The following is a 23230-nucleotide window of genomic DNA, read 5'->3' on the forward strand; positions in this document are numbered from 1 at the left end:
CTTAATTCAATCACTGAAATAGCTCATCGGATTTAAATCGATTAATAATTTATCCTACCTCGTATCATTTTCATAAAACATCTATATGACTCATTACATAATTAAAGTAAAACTCACGTAGTACTTTAAATCCTACCTATATAAGCACTTAATAATAATAATATTAAAATCTTCAGAAATATTTTGTATACATTCTATGTATATACTGCAGTGAACAATGTTTTCACTGTAATGAAATTAATTTTGAAAAATAAACGATAATTTTTAAGAAAAAATAATTCTTTTAAATTAAATAGCATACAGATATATAACGTTTTATCTCTCAGACCATAAAGTCTATTATAACAAAGTTGACACGATTTCAATTAAAATAATAGATTGAATATATCCTAAAGGAAATCATATTATTTAAGCTCTGATGCATACGAACGATATCTGTCAAAACTCGAATGAAATTGTGTTATTAACCGTGTAACAAATTAGTAAAGTGCAACTATTCCATACTATTTGTAGAGGGATCCACTCCCCCAACACTTTACGCTAACTACTGGAATTAGGCGATTTGGATTGCGACCATTCTTTTGTTCCTGCGACAAGGATAGGTACGATAATATATTGCAGTTGTTTTCTCCAGGTTTCTTCAGATAGGGAGATTAATAGTAATAATAATAAGAGCTTTAGGGAGTATTGGAGGCTTAAGTTGATATTGTTCATAAGGGTTTGGTTTCAGATGTTATATTTTCTTTAAAAATTTCTCCCAAGAAATGTTTTTGTTAACATTTTTTTAATACATAAGCAATTAAAATAAATTTAAGGATAGTTATTACTATTCTGAGGATATTTCACTTCAAAAGGAATTTATTGATAAAACTTAGTACAACTTACATTAATCAAAATGTGTAATTTTCTACAACTTTTTCTCGGATTTCTGGCAACATACGATACCGTGTCGAAAGAACGATGTTGGTTTGGTAGCGATCCATTTTCATGCTTCTTCAGTATTTCGAAACCATTACATGTAAATAGAAGCTTTTCATTCGAGATGCAACAGTATATCCTCCGTCACTCTTGCAACCTGTAGCTGAGTTTTGTTATGCAAGATGATAGTTTTGTGTCTCATGCCAACAATCGGTGAGTCAATTTGTATAATTAACGTCGATAGACATGCAGTAATAGTCTTATTCGGTTTTAGCAGCTTGTAATACACTCTACATGTTGATGACCCCACCATGCAAAACAAAGCTTCATTAATATTTATTTTTTATATTGAACAATTAAAATATCCATAATATCCATATATTAAATATCCACCAAATCATTCAATCAAAAACTCTGGCTTATTACGCTTAATAATCTTCAAACACTGCTCCGAATCATCAACTCGTCGTTGTTTTTGGTCAAAAGTGACCTCACGCGGCACCCTCTTTGCACAGAGCTTTCTCATACTCAAATATTCTCAAATGATATGATGTACACGTTCAGCTGATATCTTTAGAGTGTCTGCTATTTCAGTCAATTTCAATTTACGGCCATTCAAAATCATTTTGTGGATTTTTTAAATATTTTCGTCGGTAACAACCTCTTTTTGGCGTCCACTGCGTTCACCGTCTTCGGTACTTATTTCACCATATCTAAACTTAGCATACCAATCCTTGATGGTTGATTTTCCTGGGGCAATGTCCGAAAACTCGGCATCAAGCCAAATGTTTGCTTCAACTGTATTTTTTCCCTTTAAAAGGCAATATTTTATCAACACGCGAAATTCCTTTTTACCATTTTTTTTACAATAACAAAAGTTGCTTCACTCAAAATGCTATAATTCACAAACTAATGATCCGACAGCTGTCAAATTTATACATGCATCATTTGAAGGTTAGGGCTAACTAAAAACCTATGGACTTAATTCTAGTAGCGCCATCTATGTGTCAGTCCGGGGACTTATCAATTAACCTGTTACGAGACTCAAAAAAATGTGATGGTTTCTTAGACGACAATCCGAATTCGAACTCTCTAAAATCAACTGTTAAATGCAATTTATGGGGTTATGCAAAGAAATCTAACATTAACGTGATTCAACAAACTTATCAAATCAAACTTCTTTGCAGCGTTAATGCCCCATGGTACATCATCAATGGGGGCATCCATGAATATCTGCGGGTAACAACAGTCAACGAATAAATTAAACGGTTTAAAAATATATATAAAGAGACAGGTATTTTATATATAGTCTTAGGTCAGGATTTTAAGAACAATATGAAGGAAAAATTAATAGATAACTAATTTCGATATGTGTGTCATGTGATTTTAAAATAAAATTAAATAACCCGCTTTGATGGCAATATGGATGACTCCTGAACTAACCCATGACTGGAAAAATGAATCAAAGAATAGAATTCAAGTTTTGATACTTTGGAAAAAGTCTCAGCAGAATACGAAAGTATACAAGGAGTATTTTAAAATGGAGGAACTAAATTTACTATAATAAACTATTTACACGCCAGAATTCTTAATGTTTTAGAACAATAGTTTAGACACATTTTACATATTATAAAAGGAGGAACAATGATGGAAAGAGGTAACATAAATACAGTACAAAATCAGTTTAATCGATGAAGTCGAATAGGTAAATCCCTACGTCCGTTCTCGGTCCGGTGCTCATCATCGTTGCGAAAGCGAACACCAGCGCCATTCCCACAATGCGAAACTCCTTTTAATTCGACAGGCGGAAAGTGTTAACCAACATTCGAACATTAAATTCACGACAAGTTGGTTCAGATTCCACTCTGATAATCCCATTCCAGAGCAGATGGTTATAGATTTAGGTGTGTCCATGTTTGTCCAACAGATTTAAACTTACTTTGCGTAGTTGCCAGCCAGCGGAACGGGACGAGATAGGTGGGAATCGAGGAACTCGCCTCTCCTCCCCCCCCCCTCGTCCTTGCGCCGACGTTGTCCTTCCTCCCTGTCCCCCTCGCCCATCCGTCGAAAACGGACCGTGTCGGTCGTTCTCTTCCAATCCGCTTCCAAATCCGCCAATTTGCATTTTAGATTCGCGCGCCTCGACCGAAACTCGCGATCCGAAGAATTAAAAGGGAGTATTTCGTTTATCAATCTCGGCCTGTTTATTTTCCGAGCGGGGAACGTTTCAATCACCTGTCGATTCGAGATAGATTGAGTTTTGAAAGAGTTTCTTAACAATGAAAGGCGCTTTATCAGGAGATTAGTCTTTCGAGAGATATTGCAAGCTGAAATACGTACCGATTTTCAGTTATCAAAAAGATTGCCTCGGCCTGAATAGCTGACATTCATTTGTTATATCAAAATAACGTCTTTTGTCTTTTTTTAAATAAAATTTATAACTTCGATAAAATTGTTTTACAAGTTGTGTTAATCTACTCACTATAGACTTGTTATTGTTACACTATTCCTTCTGTTAATAAGAAGTTATAATATTCATTCTCAAACATTTACCACTACACGTTAAAATTTTCAAATTTTTCTCTAAACAAACATTGATTTTTATTCATATAAGTGATCGCCTATTGATCAAAATTCGACTACACTTTATTATGTTAATTATGTTATTATTTTTTTATATTTTAACTTTAGTATTTTTCTACAATACTGGTGTATTAGATATTTTTATAAAATAACTTCAATTAATGAAAATATATGCTTACTTTTATATCAGCTCCCCATAATTATCCTAACAAAAAATCAATAAAGATGGAAGGAAAGATTTGACAAAAGTACAATAACTAAAATTATTTAAGTAATTAAATAATTTAAGTATATACGATAAATATTATTTACTTTGTTTAATTCTATATATTTTAATTATATATTTATATTGAATAATTATTGATACAATAACCACATTAGCTTGTTAACAACTCTGCGTATAAATAATGAATAAAATATTAAAATGAAAAGTATAAAAATATTAAAACACCAAATTACTTCGAAAATGCATAATTTATTCTAATTTTATTATCAATCATGGACTATCAATGTAAACTATGTGTTTAGTTTCTTCAATTTTTCTGTATATTTTCATTTACTCATTCGAGTAAGCTACTATAAATCTTCATATTTTATTCCATAAAATTGCAAATTATTATTAATGATTTATGTTCAAAAAAATTATACCCTGGCTTATTTGATAAAAGAGCAATTTGCCTAAAATGAAATAAAATTGCAGTCTTTCACCTTCAAGGCAATAATCATTATCTATATTTATTATCCATATCATATTTATATAAATTACTAGCTGACCCGACAGACTTCGTCCTGTCAAAAAGATTTGTAATGTGGCAGTTTTTGTGCCTACGTATTTTAAAAAATTCTCCTGAACAGAACCATCACCCTGGTGATAGGGCGTTGTGAATAAAAAATAATTAAATAAAACATATATAAGGATTGAAAAGTAAGTAATCGCTTTATTGTTAATCATGTGAATCATAATTATTATTATTATTATCATTATATTGCTTTGTGGTATACGATGTTTTTTGTTTGATTACCTGGCGCATAGATAAACAAATCTGATGGTTTTCCAACACGGGAACAGGCAACATACAATTGACCATGTGAGAAACATGGGTTTTCTAGATTAATACCACAAATACTTAATGATTGCCCCTGGGACTTGTTTATAGTCATAGCAAAAGCAAGCCGTCAACATGTCTATAGGAAATTTGCCATTACCAATGTCAATGAGTTGTTTAGAGAATATGTTTCCAGATTGGTCATTTTGCAACTCGACACGCATATTCTTGCTTAAATGAAGTACTTTAACATGTTTCCACAAATTGGAGGACTTTAGACATGCATTGAGTTCATCAGCTGGCGTTGATCGTGGAATCACTGGCAATGTTTGACGAAAATCTCCTGCTAATAAAATCATTGCACCACCAAATCGGTTATTATTGCTACGTAGATCTTTTAAGGTTCTGTCTAAAGCCTCCAAAGATTTTTTATGTGCCATCGTGCATTCATCCCAAACAATCAATTTACATTGCTGCAAAACCTTTGCCATTGCAGAGTTCTTCGAAACGTTGCAGGTTGGAGTTTCATTGCTTTGCATATTTAATGGCAATTTTAGTGCTGAATGGGCTGTTCGACCACCTTCAAGCAAAGTTGCTGCGATTCCCGACGAAGCGAGTGCAAGTGCAATTTTATTTTGTGAGCGAATTGTTGCTAATATTAATGAAATAAAAAAAGTTTTTCCTGTACCACCAGGTGCATCTAAGAAATAAATCCCTCCAGTTTCATCATTTGTTACTTTCATAAGAGTTTCAAATACATACTTCTGTTGTTCATTTAACAGTGGAAGATTTGTTTGAATTTATTCTTTCAAAGCGTTGAGATCATACAGTCTTTCTCGATGCAACTCTTGGTTAAAAGCGTCATGCATTGGACGATTGGGCGCGGTCAGGCCTAATTGAATTAATAGTTTGTTTGACATTATCAAGCACATGTCCTCAATTGAAATCAATGCTTCATTGTAAATTTCTTCACTGATTTGTATATTTGGATTTCCCATTCTATTCCGTATTTGATACAAAATATCATCACACATATAATCTTTGTACTTCATCCACAAATCAATTGGGTTTGATGGGAAGCATGTAGATATGATTATAGAAAACAATGTTCGTATTTGATGAGTGTGTGATGATATTACAGCATCATTGAGAGTTTGATCCCAATGAGCGTCATTTTCAAGCAATTGCAAACGTTGACAGGCTTCTCTGTAGGATCCACACAATTCACCATCAACAGTTCGTAACTGTTGGAATGATGTTGGGCCACGTACATTGACTAATAGCAGTCGTAAATAAAAACATTCATCATTGCTTGGATGTACTGAATAAATCCGGCCAATCGCATCGGTGGAATATACATCTGTATATTCTGGAACTGGTTTTCCTTGTTTCCGTCGTATAAATCTCCTTGAGGATTGATTCCAGGTATAATATTTTGACATTTCAGAATATAGCAATGTTTGTGCGAAATCATCGTTTTGGCATGTCTCAAAAAAACTGGTTAATGTAGTAGATGGTGGCTGAGCAGCTCTTTGTACTGCGTTCTGTGCTGTAAAATACACTCTTTGTCCATTTTCTAAATGCACAGCTAAGTGAACAACAGAAGGGTGTCTCTCATGAATAGGAAAAGAAAATATTCGCCAAACTGCTTCATTACTACTGACATAGCGGCCCATTTGGTATTGGGTAACTTCATCATTATAATTCTCTGCACCAATTTCAATCACAGCCATATCACTCCCTTTGCTTACATATTTGCAAATGTATTTAATCGATTTCACTGAATGGCAAGATTCAACGTTGATGTGTGCTTTGAATGTCTTTGATAAAATGGGTGAATATGGAACAATCCAACGATTATCTATTTCAATATCTTGTTGATTTAATTTGACAATTGTTGATTTTCCATTGTCTGCTGTCGATCTGCGACGATACAATGGATAACCGTCATTACCAGTAATTGTTTCCGATATTAATGTCCGTGGATATCGTTTTGAACATTTACCATCCATCATACACGGTGAATTTTGATTAAGAGTTCCACAGGGACCATGTATCATGTTTTTGATAACTACCTCATGCAATCCAGGATCTACTTGTACATTAGGGATTTCAGCTGATATCACTGCATCAACTTCATTTGGCCTTATCTTTTCAACCAACCAAATCAAAATGTGTGCATGTGGCAATCCTCGTTTCTGCCACTCCACAGAATACATCCAGCAGCGTGTCTCACCAAACACATTATGTTTTACGATGAAATTCATTAAAGATTTCAACTTTTGTCTAAAGACTCTGGCTGTAATATCATGACGATCAATGGATGATTTCCCAGGTAATAACTCCTGCTTAATTTCTATCCATTGCGGATTGCATGTAAATGTGATGAACAAATCTGCTGTACCATAATGACGAACATACGACATGGCATCTTGAGCATATTCGTGCATATGCCGAGGGCTTCCGATGTATGTTGCTGGAAGAATAGTCATCCGACCGACATTCTGTGCATTTCCATCAGTATTAATCGCATCTCGAAGGTGAATATACTCTTCAGATCGGAGTTTGGTTTGATTCAACCTGATGAATGTTAATCTCTCCGTTTCAATTTTAACATACATGTCATCAACATATTTGTGATATAATCGCCGACATTTCAATATGCGATTATCTGCATTTTCCCGAATCATTAGGCGGTATGAATAATAGTTCATTGAACTGACTTTTTTGTTGGTTTCAGAACCTGTAAACAGATTTTGTTTTAATAACATTCAAATATAAAATTAAAATACATAATATAGTGACTGAGATATTATCGCCATAGCTAAACTAATATTTTAGTTACCTGTAATGGGATTTATCATTTTTATTGATAAATCGTAGCCATCTTCACCTTGCCAAAATATAATGGGATATTGCAGTGCATCATATGAGCGGTGTGTTTCCTTTATAGGTTGTAATTGAAAATTCCGACGATGTAAAACAATATCACGGGATTCCAAGTTTTCTCCAACTACAACGATAGCAACTTCATCAATAGTTGGTGCATTAAAACGTCTTGTATGTTGACCTGCAGGTGTTTTATCAGCTCTGATTACAATTTTGTGATTATCGGATGGCATCAGATCCAGGGCAGTTTTAAACAATATAATCAATTGATTGCGTTGATGAAATAAAGTTTGTAATTGTTCTACAATAGACCTTTTTACTAAATTGTTATGTGCACAACGCAGATCAATTTCTTGTGGTGAATTGCCCATAAAATAAATTTGCAGGAATTTGTTGTCGCTATCTGACACTGGTAACAGTGAACCTGCTCTGTGATATATTTGCCCTTGTATCTGTAAATAAAAAAAATATTATGGTGTGGTATAAATTAATGGATTGTCAATGATCAAACTTAAATAATATTTGATCTTAAAAAGTATATATTTAGTTTTAACTAATATCTATCAAATATAAAATATAATAAAAGTGTCACTGAAACTGAATCACCATATAATATGATGACTAAGTGATATATTTCGTAATGATTAAGAAATAGAAGATTAGTAACACATCTTAACTTTGGTGACAGAAAATTTTGTTCGCTAAAATAATTATGAGTAACTGCTATAATACATACCTTGAAAGTTGGCATAAAATTTTCCCGAACTGCATTTGTTGCCCCAAATGAAGTCATTTGAAAGCAATTGTTATATTGTTGAATATGTGTCAAAAAGTGTATAGAATCTGTTCCTATTCCTGAAACCAATGAGTACAATGGTTCTGGTGGTGGATCCAATTGTATCAATTTCACTTTACCATTTGCGCAACACAATCCATTGGCTTCGTTTTTGTATTTTAATGCCTTACAGTGTGAGCAAACCAAGTTCATAGAACCAATAACAACACATTGGTAGTTACTGTAGTCAATTGACACATCGTAACTGAAAGCAGCTGGATTCAAACTTGCGCGATTATTAGTTGAATGTCGCGCTCGCGCTTCACGCGAATCAAATATAAATTATTTTTTCACTAATCACGAACTAAACAAACACTAACTAACTAAACACTCTGCACAAAACACGATATACGAATTTGTTTCGTGTATCACTTGACAATTCATCTGTCATCTGTCAAAAGTCATCTGTAACAGACAACTTTTTTTTTTAAATTTGATATGACTTGAACTCAAATCCTTTTAAGCCGTACAAATTGTTTTATTTATTTAAAATTTGAATTAAATTTTAAACAAATAAAAAATTTTAAATAAATAAAACAATTCGTACGGATTAAAAGGATTTGAGTTCAAGTCATATCAAATTTAAAAAAAAAAAGTTGTCTGTTACAGATGACTTTTGACAGATGACAGATGAATTGTCAACTGATACACGAAACAAATTCAAACAAAAAGGGCTATTTTTAGGGTTTTTCCATCAATAATTCTAATTTTTCTCGCCGTAAAAACCATCCCTGAACTTCAACGAACATTTTAAAAAAAGATTTGGCCAAATTGGTCCAGGCGTTGTTGAGTTATGCGCTTAGGAACATATTTTGCGATTCATTTTTATATATAAGATTAATATATAAATAATTATACCTCATATTTATATCCCTCTATAAAGATTCATAATAATACGATAATTGTTAATATTCTTTATTCTATTCAAGTCAATAACCAAGCTGTTAATTTCCAATCTATATTCACTTTACTACCATACATTATCTATCTTGCTTCAGTGTCTTTTTGAGTTCATCCAAACCGAAGGTATTATTGTAGGTAATGTTTCTTTGTACATATACAGACAGTTCTTGCTTGTATCGACCTAACTACATATCTATTGTACTAATTTTTTGCCACACCCCATGTTAATTCGACTGCATTAAATATACAGTGATAGGGAGAAGGACCTAATACTCTGTGGCCTTATTATTCAGCCTTCTAATCTAACGCGTCTCTTTTTTCTGAGAGTTTTAAAAAGCAATTCAACATTTCATTTATTCGCAGACGCATTCTGTCTCTGACTCTAGTAATCTAATCGCTAAAACAACGTTTGGCGTTTTATAATTTATAGTTATTATAATTAATGCTTTGAAGAATTTGGCAAACGTTTGACAATAGGACAACTTTTGTAGGCTGAATCGGTTCTGACTTGTGAACTTATTAGATAGCATTGATAATTAAATTAAAATAAATTTAGAAAATGCCATAGACTGATATATTGTGAGCTTTTATAGTATAACGTATTACCCTTAACTTTAGCTTGAGTAGTGTAATTTAATGTTAATTCGGAAATATATGCTCATCTATCCATCCTGCACACCCTACAATAAATTAATTTGTAAATTAAATAAAAAATTAATTTTGCTACTAAAATCGATATCAAATGCAAGCCAATTGTGGAGATGTCATGAATAACATCTAAACCAAGCATAAACCAAACCCTCGAATAAAGTAAATAAAGATAGAGGAAGGAATAGTGATTAATTTAAATCATAATTGAATCAATGCGAATGAAATGAATGAGAACGTTGCGGGACAGATACAAGACGGGGCCCGATGAAAATCCCGCAAGCAGAAAATAACCGGGGCCGTTTTACATCAAACCCCGGCGACCGCAGACCGGCACATGACAAGTCTTTGTCACCTTTCCGCGTCACGACGAAATTCAATTTTCTCACCCTTTCTTACAAATTAGGGTTGGCTGCAACGTGTTCGACGTCAGCCGACCGACCTCCATTATTTTTCAATCTGGATTATGCTTCATTAGGTAGGACGTTGTTTTTCCGTTTTATCGGCATTTTTACCTTCCTGCCATTGAAATTTGATTAATTGAAAACGTCACACGCGACAGCGCTTTAAATATAAAAAAAATATTGTAGCTCCACGTCGGGGTTTTTGACGAGGGGGCCAACTTCGGCCCGGTCCTAGGTCGGCGTCGGAATGAAGTTTATAACGATCGACTATCGATTACGTCGGTGAATGATTTTTTTCTCTCTCGACAACTGAAGTTAATCTTGTGAAACCTCAACAGTTTTACGACCACTTGTACGTACATTCACTGAGCTAATGTAATATTGTAAGAAAGTACCCTAAAGAAATACATAGACTCCAAAATAAACATCCTTAAATATTTTTACTAAATAAGTAAATTTAATATAAAATGTTCTTTTAACTAGACATGTAAAAACTTCTCTCTTCTTTATTATGCTACCTTTTCTGGTTATGTAAATATGTTATATTATACAACTAGTACTGATCATGTTTTTGAATGGTGTTACGAATAAAATATCCAAAATAGACGCCGGGATGATTTATTGTGTGCATATTTTTTATGTATGTTCGCCTATTTCTTCGTCAATTGTGGACCGATTTTCAAAATTCTTTTCTTATTCGAAAGGGTGCCCTTCCGAGGTGGACCCATTGGAACCAAGTCAAGATCTGATAGGGACAAGAGGGGAAATCGAGGGAAACGCTCCTTATTTTCAATCATGGTTTCTTTAGTCCTATTTTTCCTTATACTTGCTGCACCTTTACTTGACCTAACTATTGTGATATTAAATGAAATATCTGCGTAATTTATTGAGTAAATATCTAACACTGAAAAGAGAAAAAAATATATTTTAACAAGAAAAGTTAACCGACTTCAAATAATAAATAAACAACTCACTAAAAATTAAAAAATAATCATTGTAAGTTATATATAATTGTAAGACGGTTCAATTTTTTTGTTACAAATATTTTATTGCAGGTAGTTTCGGTTTATTTACAATACCTAAAATCTATAAAGTAAAAAAAAACTTTAAAAGATGTTTACATTAGTTAATTAATGATAGTTAATGGTAATGGTAATACCAAAAAACTAGTTCCAAAGAACAACAAGCGCCACCCGTCGGCTGAACATCATCAAATGTTTGCGTTTGTCGGCATTATTCCATTGTTGTCAACAATTAGGTATAAAATTGGTCGGCAGAGCATCGGGCGAAATTGAAAATCTCCATAACCCATACAAATGAGTCCTTAAACGAACTAAACCATAATAACGGTCCTAAATGACACGGACACCTATATAATACAGATAATATACATTTTGGCATTATAGGCTTCGAAATAACATCGACGGCGACGATTTTAATGGGCAATGACATGGCCGGTGCGTTTGAATTAGTAGAAAACGTGCTGATTAGTCGGCTTCGGTCCGAACATGGCACTGTGGGACGGACCTAACCCGCGAGTTTTAATATTACATCCGCTATAACAGCGGATCATTTTCATATATTGCTCCGTGTTCTGTAATTATTAGTTCAAACAACGTGCATAATTTGAAATAGTCGGTAATAATCAACGGAAGGGGGCATTACATTCGGAAATGTAAACGCAGGCCCGCACTCTGTAATCCGGATCGCTAGAAAGACAATTTAATTTCTGGACGTGATTACGTAGCGTTCGTAATAAACAAATGCACTTTTATATTGTCGCTTTACGAGGACGTATCGATTAATTCGTCCGTTGTTGCTGACGTCATCGCCAATAATCATTAACTACCGCTTAAGCTTGATTGGTTCTTTAAACTTTTTTAGTATACCATGTGCAGCTCAAACGCGTACTTTGATAATGTGTTTCTGTAATTGTTTAATTTGGTTTTTTAGTAACTCGTAGCAAACCATATATATTACGTAATACGGTTCTGACTATCCGGCAATTTGTTTTAAATAACTAACAGAATGATAAAGGAGTGACACGGGAAGGTCTTTCTCTAATAAACCCTTAGTAGCCTTGGGAACTACTAATTGAAAACAGTCGAAACAGTCGATAGTCAAAAATCTAGCGCCTGACAATAGTAATTACTATTTTTCACTCAAATGCACGGTTCGACTGTTTTTTCCAATTCGTGATGTTAGACGAAGATGTACGAACCCTTTCCTGTATAAATACTGAGAGAGGATAGGACAGAGATAATTCCATGGAGCAGTTAATTTTATATATGGTTATATTATCCAACGGTAGTATAAGCCAGGCGGAGATGTACATATTCCTTCACGTATTAACTTTAAAAAAAAGCGAAAAAATAATTACTGAATACTATTAACATGCAATTTATAATTTCATTTTAAATGAAGTTGAATTACTTTTATATTTGAATGTTCTGTGGATATGTAAAAAAGAGTGAAATTTTTCTATGGAATGTTTGAACAAATGTTTTATCATATTTTAATATGTTAATTGCTATTTTTAAATAATACACTATAATAAATATAGACAATACAATAGATACCATAAATACTAAATAAAAATTAAACATACAACGAATCATAGAAAAAAAACTAATCCATGACATATCAAAAGTAAATGCTTTATTTATTATTGAACGGAAATATTTTTTAACAAAAATTGAGAGAGTAATTGAAATATTACCTATTATTGCCAAAAAAATCGGTCAAAAGTATTTTACTGTTTATGATTCACAAATTTAATCTTTTTACCCTATTACATTAACAATCTTGAAAAATATCGTTCCAATATACTGCTCTATTAATATATAATATGTTGTTATCTACAAGGAAACTACCAAGAAAATCTTAAATCTATGTAAGCATAAATTGGGTACATTTTTGTCAAGGTCGCAGCTAGGACGACAGAGCCAGAACGTTAAAAATCAGTTGAATGAAACTATTAGAACAATAAAAGTAACTAAAAGTACGACTGAAAGGGTCGATAGTAAATAGTAACAAAATCATTCGGACCGAAAATAGGGACTGAAAATAGTCGATAGTAAAAAGTAGTCAATTACTAAACAATCGATAGTGTTTTCAGTCGGTACTTCCCAACGCTATTTAAAACTGTTGTCTTTTGAATTCCTTCAATTAACCGGAATCAAATTAATTATCAAGAGAAGAACACAGACGTTGGATTAGTAATCGTTCCATAATTACTCGAAACGTTTTTTGGTGTAGTATCAGTAAGCAGTAGTGAATGTGGAGTATCACAGCTGAAGCTGTAAAACCTCCAAAGGTAAATTGAAGGTGTTTGAACAACGACCCCTAGTCATAAACGATTCCAAGTAAAAAATATTCGAGCTTTGGAAAGCGCCGTTAGGTCACAGATCACCTCAGTTCAGTATGTAAAGCCACCAAAGTGACTGTGATAGCCTACTGGAATTAGAACAGATTCTTGCAGCTGAAGGTGAACGGCCACCAAAAACGAATTGCAGTAGCTCAGTTTCTTAACCGTAGACTGTTGGAAAATGGTGTCATCAAAATTTAGAAAACCATTTCGTAAAGAGATACCATGGAAATTTGGGTAGAAACAGTGGCATTTCGGAGATCTTCAAAGTCAAACTAGTGGAGGAAGGTACGATCGTTGTTTAAAAACAATTTATATAACCACTCTAAGCATACAGCAATTATATAACTATCTAAATAGTGAATATTGTGATTAGACCAAACCTTGGAAAATAAAAGTTAACCAAACAAATGTAATGCTAGTATGCATAATATAAATGTATCTACAAAAACACTGCACATGGAACAATGAAAGAAATCGATGACCCTGTAATCGCATATATACAACTACGCCATAAGTACCTTAGGATGAGCTTCATTAAAAGGATGATTGGATTTTAAACAGAAAAAAATATATTGGTTAGTTGGAAGAAAATCGCAATTTTGCAACCTGTTTCAATCCATGGAATACCGTTCTTGGAATACTCCTCGCTAAGTAAGCACCCAGCTACAGTCAAAGTTACACCAAGTTTCAGATAGCGACTTTTACGTACAGAATCAAGAGAAGCACAAAAAGACATGTAACAAGGCTCTTAATAGTATTACAATTCTTAAAAATCATTAAATCATTCAAACCGTTTGATCCAGTAGTTCAGTGGAGTATATTTAACAGACACAGAAATAGCAGTGATACGTGAAGTACTTTTAGTAAGAAGTAAGGATCTATTATGGGTTTATAGCTAGATATATAGCTAGTCCTGTTGTAGAAACAAATTGTAGGTTAGTCGGCAACGACTAGTAATAATGTATTGATCAAAAAATATTCAAGATTGTGTCGTAAATGTTTGGTTCGACATGGGATATGGAAAGTGATAGAGTTTTCCTCATGGTCTTTTCCAATTGGGCCGGTCAAAGTAAATCCACTTTTTACCTCCAGTAACTATGTGATTTAAATAAAAAAAAACAGTATCTTTTCTGCCGTTGCAACAGTTGATGATGCCCTTCTTCTTAAATCATTCCCAAGACTTATCGATGAGAGAACAAGTTGCTCGATTTAGCAACATTCATCCTCCAATTCCTTAAACTTATCATTCCACGTACTTCAGCACGTTGTACAACAAAATTAATTTACTGAATTTAGCAATGACATTTTGGCATATATCAGCAAACGGAATTTATTGACAGAAAATGGTATTTGGTATCTTTTGTAAAATAGCATCTTCTGTAAGGCGTGTCTAATAAACCCAGTTTATTGTAAACACAATACTTCAGATTAAATTAAATTATATATTTAGTTTTTCTTTTGGCAAATATATATTCAACTCTAAATATATTCAATTATAAGCCAATGTACTTTGTGCATAAATATTGTTACAATATCACCGAAACATAACATACTTCATTATATAAAAACATTTGACAATGACATTTAGGCATAAATTATATATTTAGTTTTTATTTTTGCAAATATATATTCAACTCTAAATATATTGAATTATAAGCTAACATATGTGCGCATAAATATGTTTAGAATCTCACAGAAACACAATATACTTCATTGATAAAAACATGTGCATTGGTCTGTATAAATTAGAACATAAATGGTACTACGAATAATTATTTTGAGCAGGGTACTGAAATAAAACGGGCGTGTTACGCGGGCAATATGGACAGCACATCGATATTTTTTAAATATACTCAAAATTCAGACAAGTTAAGTATATGCTACTTTTCCATGTCTAATTTAAATATTTTAATTGACAAAACCATACCGTGCACCACATTTCACAATTTGATTTTAATTTAATTCACAATTCTTGTCTTTTTGGCGCTAATCAAACACTTGGCATCCAACTTTGTCCAACCCTTACTTTGAATTATTGTATTTTCAATTCTTTTGAGTTCTTCATCTCCACATTCCTATAATCGGCACCAATCAATTCCAATTTTTGTAACCAACTCCAGCTCCCTCCTCAATCCCACCAAAATCATGATCTTCGAGTCATAGAAACCAATCTCTAGAGATGCTTTTATATAAAACATATTCTTAATAAACTTCTATTATAGAATTAAAAAGAAGAAATATATATAAACAATTATTGAAGATAATTTGATTATATGTTATTAATTATATATTGTATTGATTGTTCTTATTAAATTTGCAAGTAAATTATTAGTACTTTTTAATTACGCTTTATTAACAGAAATATACTAGAGAAATAAATAATATAAATTATCGTGATTTTTACGGTGTTCCTTTAGAGTCAATTTTTAATATAAACTGAAAGCGAACAGCTCAATACGGCCCTGGATGTAATAAATACCCAGAGAACAGACAAGTTTTTAACCGCGCATGATGAACGAGCATGAGGACAAATTAAATTATCCTTTAATATGTAAAGGACTAATTTTCTTGCGGTCGGAAAAGTTTAAAAGCCTAACGTCGGCCGCTGTCGGACGCTAGTAACTAAGCGTAACTTTTTCATTACTTTTGCATCACAGTGTTCTGCAACTTTTAATCCGGGCGATATACGACCAACCACCAAAGCGTAAAATGTCCCGTTCGTCCGTGTTAAAAAAATCATTTGGGTTCATTATTGGACTGGGTTAGCATCGTATCGCATACTCGTCATCATTTGCCATCGTTATCTCTGTAGTAATTAACGCGTCTTAATACCTTCTCTTTATATGGTCTCTGATTTCACAGTTTTTATCTAAATGTAAACTCAAAAGCTTAGATGCTTTTCCGGGCTTAATATTATAGATAACACGGGTCTGCAACAAAAAAGCTATTTAAGTATGTTGATATGCTGAAAAAGAATATAAGTTTTTCTGTTTCTATAAAACTAAGGGGTTTTATTTTTGACCAGCCTACAAGTAAATTTTAAAGGATTTACTATATATGGTGTTACTGTGTATTGAATCGCATCGGGTATATTTGTAAGTAACTTCATATTGGAACCTCACAAATAGGATTCACTTTTCAATTTGTTGAAAAAGGCGGCTGAAGGTTATGGTAACCGTGCTTTGTCAATTTTAACTCTGAATAATGGTTTCAACGTTTTAAAAGCAATGATTTAAAATATTAATACGAATATTTGAAGAAACTGCTCGTTGAAACCATTAACTACAATTGTTACAACAATGCTATTGTTCAGCATAACAACGCTCGACCGCATCTTGCAAAATCAGTGAAAACATACTTGAAAATATTAGAATAGGATATACTACCCTACCTTCCGTATTCTGCAGACTTTCTTCCATAAATTGCCTGAAATAATAAGATAAATTGTATCGATTTTTCACAGTAATGGTTCAAATTAAATAATCCCTTAAAACTAAATTATAGGCCTAATTACTTCAGTCAGAATTTGTATAAATATACGTTCATTAATGCTAAATAAAATAAAATATATAAATTAGTTTCCGAATAAAGACGGGCCTGTATGAACTAAAGCAACCTGCATGAACATGTTGTAAAATAAATGTGTCCGACGGTGCATAAAGTTATTAGGTGTTAGTTTATCATTGCTTTACTTGTTCTCCCAAAGTACAATGTTATGTCGTCTTCGCGGATGTGTCTGAATTGGCCTAGCTGTTTCTGTTATATTTGTGACAAATACATGATATTATAACATACAGATTGTTACAGACTTAACATATGGGCTCACCGGGACCTAACAAAGAAAGCGCTTTTTTTGTTCAAAATTGACTTTATTCATCAGCGTAGCGCAATTTATCTTTTGCCTCAAAATAGGCCTCAGTTTCAGCGATAGCCTCTTCATCCGAGCGAAATATTCACCGGTGAGCACTTTTTTGAGGTCTGTGAACAGCCAGTAGTCGCTGGGAGTCAAATCTGGTGAATACGGTGGATATGGGAACAATGCGAAGTTAAATTCATTGCGTTGTCTTGATGAAACACATTATTTTTCGTTGTCATAGTCGTTTCTTTGCAATTTCGACCGTCAAACTCTCCAATAACTCTATATAATATTGACTATTGATGGTATTTGCCTTCCCAAGATAGTCGATGAATATTACACCACGCACATCCTAAAATACCGAGGTCATGGTCTTTCCAGCCGATTGTTGTATTTTCGGGCGCTTTGAATGAAGTTCACCACATTGTGTCAAGTGTCATCCATTGTCACATACCTATGCAAAAGTTCGGATTTGTTACGTTTAAACATGGCCAAACACTGTTCAGAATTATCAACACATTCTTGTTTTTGACCAACAAGTTCGTGTTTTTGTGCAAAACCGTCACCCACTTTGAACAGAGCTTTTTCATAGTGAAATGCCCATGTGATATAAAACCAACACGTTCTTTTGATATGTATACGATGTTAGCTAACTCACGCAATTTCTTTTTTCGGTCATTCAGAACGATTTTGTAGATATTTTTGAGGTTTTTTTATATTACCACCTCATTTGGACTTCCACTGTGTTCTGCATCATCGGTGTCTCTAGGACGTTTGAAGTCAGCAAACCAACATTTTATTGTCTTTTTTTTTTCATTTCATTTCTGATGGAGCGGAGCCCTTATAACACTTTTCAAATTATTGCTTGGCTCCAACGGTATTTCTTCCCCTCAAGAAGCAGTGTAAAATTAAAACACGAGTGTTTATAATACATTGTTTTGACAATAGCAAAAGTTGTGTCATTCTTAGCACAATAACTCACAAACTTATGAGTAGAATATCATGAAATTTTAATAGCTTTCTTTTGAAGATTAGCACTAACTGAAAAAGCGGTAAACGCATTAAAACTAGCGCCGTATACCCGCTAGACCGGGACTTCTCAGCCCATGTTCTTACTAACGAAAACATAGGTACTACGCATATTGTGCCTTAAATTTTCGGGATTAAGATAAACCATGGGCACCTTATAAGGTTTGCAAACGATGTGTTGAAGACCTTTAAGAAGGAGTTATGGAATCACTATGGAAGATATTTAAGATCCAATGCGATAGAGCATATTGATTCACCATAAGGATTACGTCACAAAACCTAAAATGCTCTTTGATTTCTTTTGCAGACCTGTGTAATTACTTTTAATCTCACTAAACTTCCATGATTTTGAGATAATCCTCTCATATTTGACTAATTCTTCGGTGATTTTTAAACATATAATTGTAGAACACTAACATATAGAAAAATCAGGCTATAAGCCCTCTATGTCCCCTTTCAACATAGGCATAGTATGAAAAATCCTTCCCGCTCTTTTATACGGGATTTGAAACTCCGAGGCACAAGAATTACTACAACTCGCATTATTCCAGTAAATGCTGCTTATTTTCGTGTCTAAGTAGGCTTAATGTCCTTCGTACAAAAATTTTACAATATAACAATTATTCAATAATAAATCGAGCATATTTTTAATATTTTGCTGCTGTTTGCGATTTTTTAATTACAGAAATTCCGTCTAGGATGTTATCGCAAACTTCTTAACAGACTTTATGTTCACTGATGATATATTCTCTGATTATTCTCCATGATGCAGTCCGTATTGTAATTGATATGACTAAGAATAAGTGAAGAAAAGATGAAAATGTCAGCAACCGAACGATTAAATTATGTTGTAAATCTAAACAGCATCAATTAAGTAAAAGTAGAAATGTAGGAGGAGAGAAAATATTACAATAAAGGCTAAAATGAGGCTCTTGATGAAATTATTTTCTATACAATTTTCCTGTATTGTTCTAAGGCCATTGTTACAGCCTGCATAATAATAAAGTGTTACACCAAAAATTACATTTTCAACTAATTCGTGTTCCTCATAGACTTCTGTGACGAAATTAACCTTCTGAATAGGAGACTCAACAGAACTCGCCGAACCAAAAAGTCCATAAAACAAAAGACTACATCATAAAGACTGAAGAAAGAGTTCTGAAAAATAGGAAACTAACAGTATCAGAGGAAGCCGATCGACACCAATGACAAAATTTGGTCAAGAACATTCGAACTCCTGACGTACTAACTGTATTGTATTGGCTAAGAAGAATACATTCTCTCTGAACTTGATATAAATATGATGGTGAATTACGGTATGCTTTTGCGTAATTCGCGTGATTTTGAATCAATGCCTACAACAGATGTGTGCTATTATTAGTTTATACAAAAACACTTTTTCAGCATTCACTGTTGCTACGATTGCTACGAACACTTTATTACCCACCAATATATAGTAAATTTATAAATAATACCGGACACAAACGGAAACCGTTTTTGTCAGCGGCTGTCATAGTATTGGTAATGCTGCGTACAAACCGGGCCAACGAAAGCCAACGAATGGGTTTGTTGGGATATGTTTTGCTTGGACCGTTTGACGACAACCAACGAAGGTTTGTTTTTATTCGTTTGCAATTCATAGAGTATCGGTAACATAAAGAAATTAGACTCGACGAATGCGGTGTGGACGGTTGGTATATATACACTATAATCTAGACTCAACTACATCAAGATTTTATTATAATTTCGATCAATGAATATAAGCTTCAAATTTCAATCATCAAAGTAATTCTAAGATGCTAATTATGAATTAATTATATTTGAATATACTTATTTTATATACACAATACGGTTGCTTCTTATACAATTTTAGTAAAAACAATTAAATTATGTAATAATATATATTAATAATTACTAAGACTTCTATTTTAAATAGATATTCATAACCTTATGTAAATATTTCAAAATGATACGTTTTTTAGAAAATGTCGAATAAGAAACCAGAAAACCTCCTTTGCAAAATCATTTCCCTATACAAATTAAAATAACTTACTTTAACATCAATCATCGATACAATAACTAAAATGCTGCTGGAAATGCCGAAAAAAATCATGGTTGGTATACGGAAATAACTGTCCTTATATACAATAAACTAATTAAAAATCAATTGTAATAATGTTAATTACAATAGTTTGTACGAAACGAATTTCCTTTTAGAGAAGATGCAAAATAAATATTGCAATTAAACCACAATTATGTAACAATATATATTAATAATTATTAAGACTTTTATTTTCAAGATATAGTCATAAACTCATATAAATATTTCAAAATGGTACGTTTTTTAGAAAATGTCGGATAAGAAACAACAAAACCTCATTTGCAAAATCATTTCTCTATACAAATTAAAATAACTTACTTTAACATCAACCATCGATACAATAACTAAAATGCTGCTGGAAATGCAGAAAAAATCATGGTTGGTAAACGGAATTAACTGTCCTCATATACAATAAACTAATTAAAAATCAATTTTAATAATGTTAATTACAATAGTTTGTACGAAACGAATTTCCTTTTAGAGAAGATGCAAAATAAATATTGCAATTAAACCACAATTATGTAACAATATGTATTAATAATTATTAAGACTTTTATTTTCAAGATATAGTCATAAACTCATATAAATATTTCAAAATGTTACGTTTTTTAGAAAATGTCGGATAAGAAACAACAAAACCTCATTTGCAAAATCATTTCTCTATACAAATTAAAATAACTTACTTTAACATCAACCATCGATACAATAACTAAAATGCTGCTGGAAATGCAGAAAAAATCATGCTTGGTAAACGGAATTAACTGTCCTCATATACAATAAACTAATTAAAAATCAATTTTAATAATGTTAATTACAATAGTTTGTACGAAACGAATTTCCTTTTAGACAAGATGCAAAATAAATATTGGAATTAAACCACAATTATGTAACAATATATATTAATAATTATTAAGACTTTTATTTTCAAGATATAGTCATAAACTCATATAAATATTTCAAAATGTTACGTTTTTTAGAAAATGTCGGATAAGAAACAACAAAACCTCATTTGCAAAATCATTTCTCTATACAAATTAAAATAACTTACTTTAACATCAACCATCGATACAATAACTAAAATGCTGCTGGAAATGCAGAAAAAATCATGGTTGGTAAACGGAATTAACTGTCCTCATATACAATAAACTAATTAAAAATCAATTGTAATAATGTTAATTACAATAGTTTGTACGAAACGAATTTCCTTTTAGACAAGATGCAAAATAAATATTGGAATTAAACCACAATTATGTAACAATATATATTAATAATTATTAAGACTTTTATTTTCAAGATATAGTCATAAACTCATATAAATATTTCAAAATGTTACGTTTTTTAGAAAATGTCGGATAAGAAACAACAAAACCTCATTTGCAAAATCATTTCTCTATACAAATTAAAATAACTTACTTTAACATCAACCATCGATACAATAACTAAAATGCTGCTGGAAATGCAGAAAAAATCATGCTTGGTAAACGGAATTAACTGTCCTCATATACAATAAACTAATTAAAAATCAATTTTAATAATGTTAATTACAATAGTTTGTACGAAACGAATTTCCTTTTAGACAAGATGCAAAATAAATATTGGAATTAAACCACAATTATGTAACAATATATATTAATAATTATTAAGACTTTTATTTTCAAGATATAGTCATAAACTCATATAAATATTTCAAAATGTTACGTTTTTTAGAAAATGTCGGATAAGAAACAACAAAACCTCATTTGCAAAATCATTTCTCTATACAAATTAAAATAACTTACTTTAACATCAACCATCGATACAATAACTAAAATGCTGCTGGAAATGCAGAAAAAATCATGCTTGGTAAACGGAATTAACTGTCCTCATATACAATAAACTAATTAAAAATCAATTTTAATAATGTTAATTACAATAGTTTGTACGAAACGAATTTCCTTTTAGACAAGATGCAAAATAAATATTGGAATTAAACCACAATTATGTAACAATATATATTAATAATTATTAAGACTTTTATTTTCAAGATATAGTCATAAACTCATATAAATATTTCAAAATGGTACGTTTTTTAGAAAATGTCGGATAAGAAACAACAAAACCTCCTTTGCAAAATCATTTCCCTATACAAATTAAAATAACTTATTTTAACATCAACCATCGATATAATAACTAAAATTCTGCTGGAAATGCAGAAAAAAATCATGGTTGGTAAACGGAATTAACTGTCCTTATATACAATAAACTAATTGAAAATCAAATGTAATAATGTTAATTACAATAATTTGTACGAAACGAATTTCCTTTTAGAGAAGATGCAAAATAAATATTGGAATTAAACCGAAGTTCGCTTCAGTGTTATCCGAGTTGTTTACCGTCAGAATCCGCTCAAACAAAAAGGTCTTAAAGGAATACAAATAACAAATCAAATCCCGAATGCACTTCCCGCAAGAACCGTCCTAATCTCCTCAAGATAAAGTCACGTCGAATACATTTCATTTTCATATTTTTACATTTCCCCCCGCCCGCGCGGTCTTTTTTTCTCTCTCCCCGCCAGATTACTTAATTGAAAGTTTACGCAAACATGGCCTTTTGCATAAAATCGTACACTCGGCAACCCCGCAAAACGACCATTAATGGAAAACAGGGCG

The 23230-nt window shown here is 32.3% G+C and overlaps 2 protein-coding genes across 3 annotated transcripts in view; one reads left to right on the plus strand and one right to left on the minus strand.

The window, feature by feature from the left end:
- LOC143191556 (zinc finger protein 1) overlaps window positions 1-23230 on the plus strand; it is a 749575-nt gene that overhangs the window by 558376 nt on the left and 167969 nt on the right. The gene's annotated exons all lie outside the window — the stretch shown is intronic.
- Window positions 5222-8532, minus strand: LOC143191558 (uncharacterized). The gene is made up of 5 exons (XM_076396757.1): window positions 8352-8532; window positions 8173-8291; window positions 7618-7888; window positions 7393-7560; window positions 5222-7290 (listed from the first exon to the last, which is right to left on the minus strand). Exons 1-5 carry the CDS (start codon window positions 8422-8424, stop codon window positions 5348-5350), a joined length of 2574 nt encoding a protein of 857 aa, XP_076252872.1. The 5' UTR covers window positions 8425-8532; the 3' UTR covers window positions 5222-5347.

The sequence above is a fragment of the Rhynchophorus ferrugineus genome, unplaced genomic scaffold (genome assembly GCF_030347505.1).
Source record: "Rhynchophorus ferrugineus isolate W39M unplaced genomic scaffold, kcgeb_rfMv2 rfM2, whole genome shotgun sequence".
Classification (NCBI taxonomy): Eukaryota; Metazoa; Arthropoda; class Insecta; order Coleoptera; family Curculionidae; genus Rhynchophorus; species Rhynchophorus ferrugineus.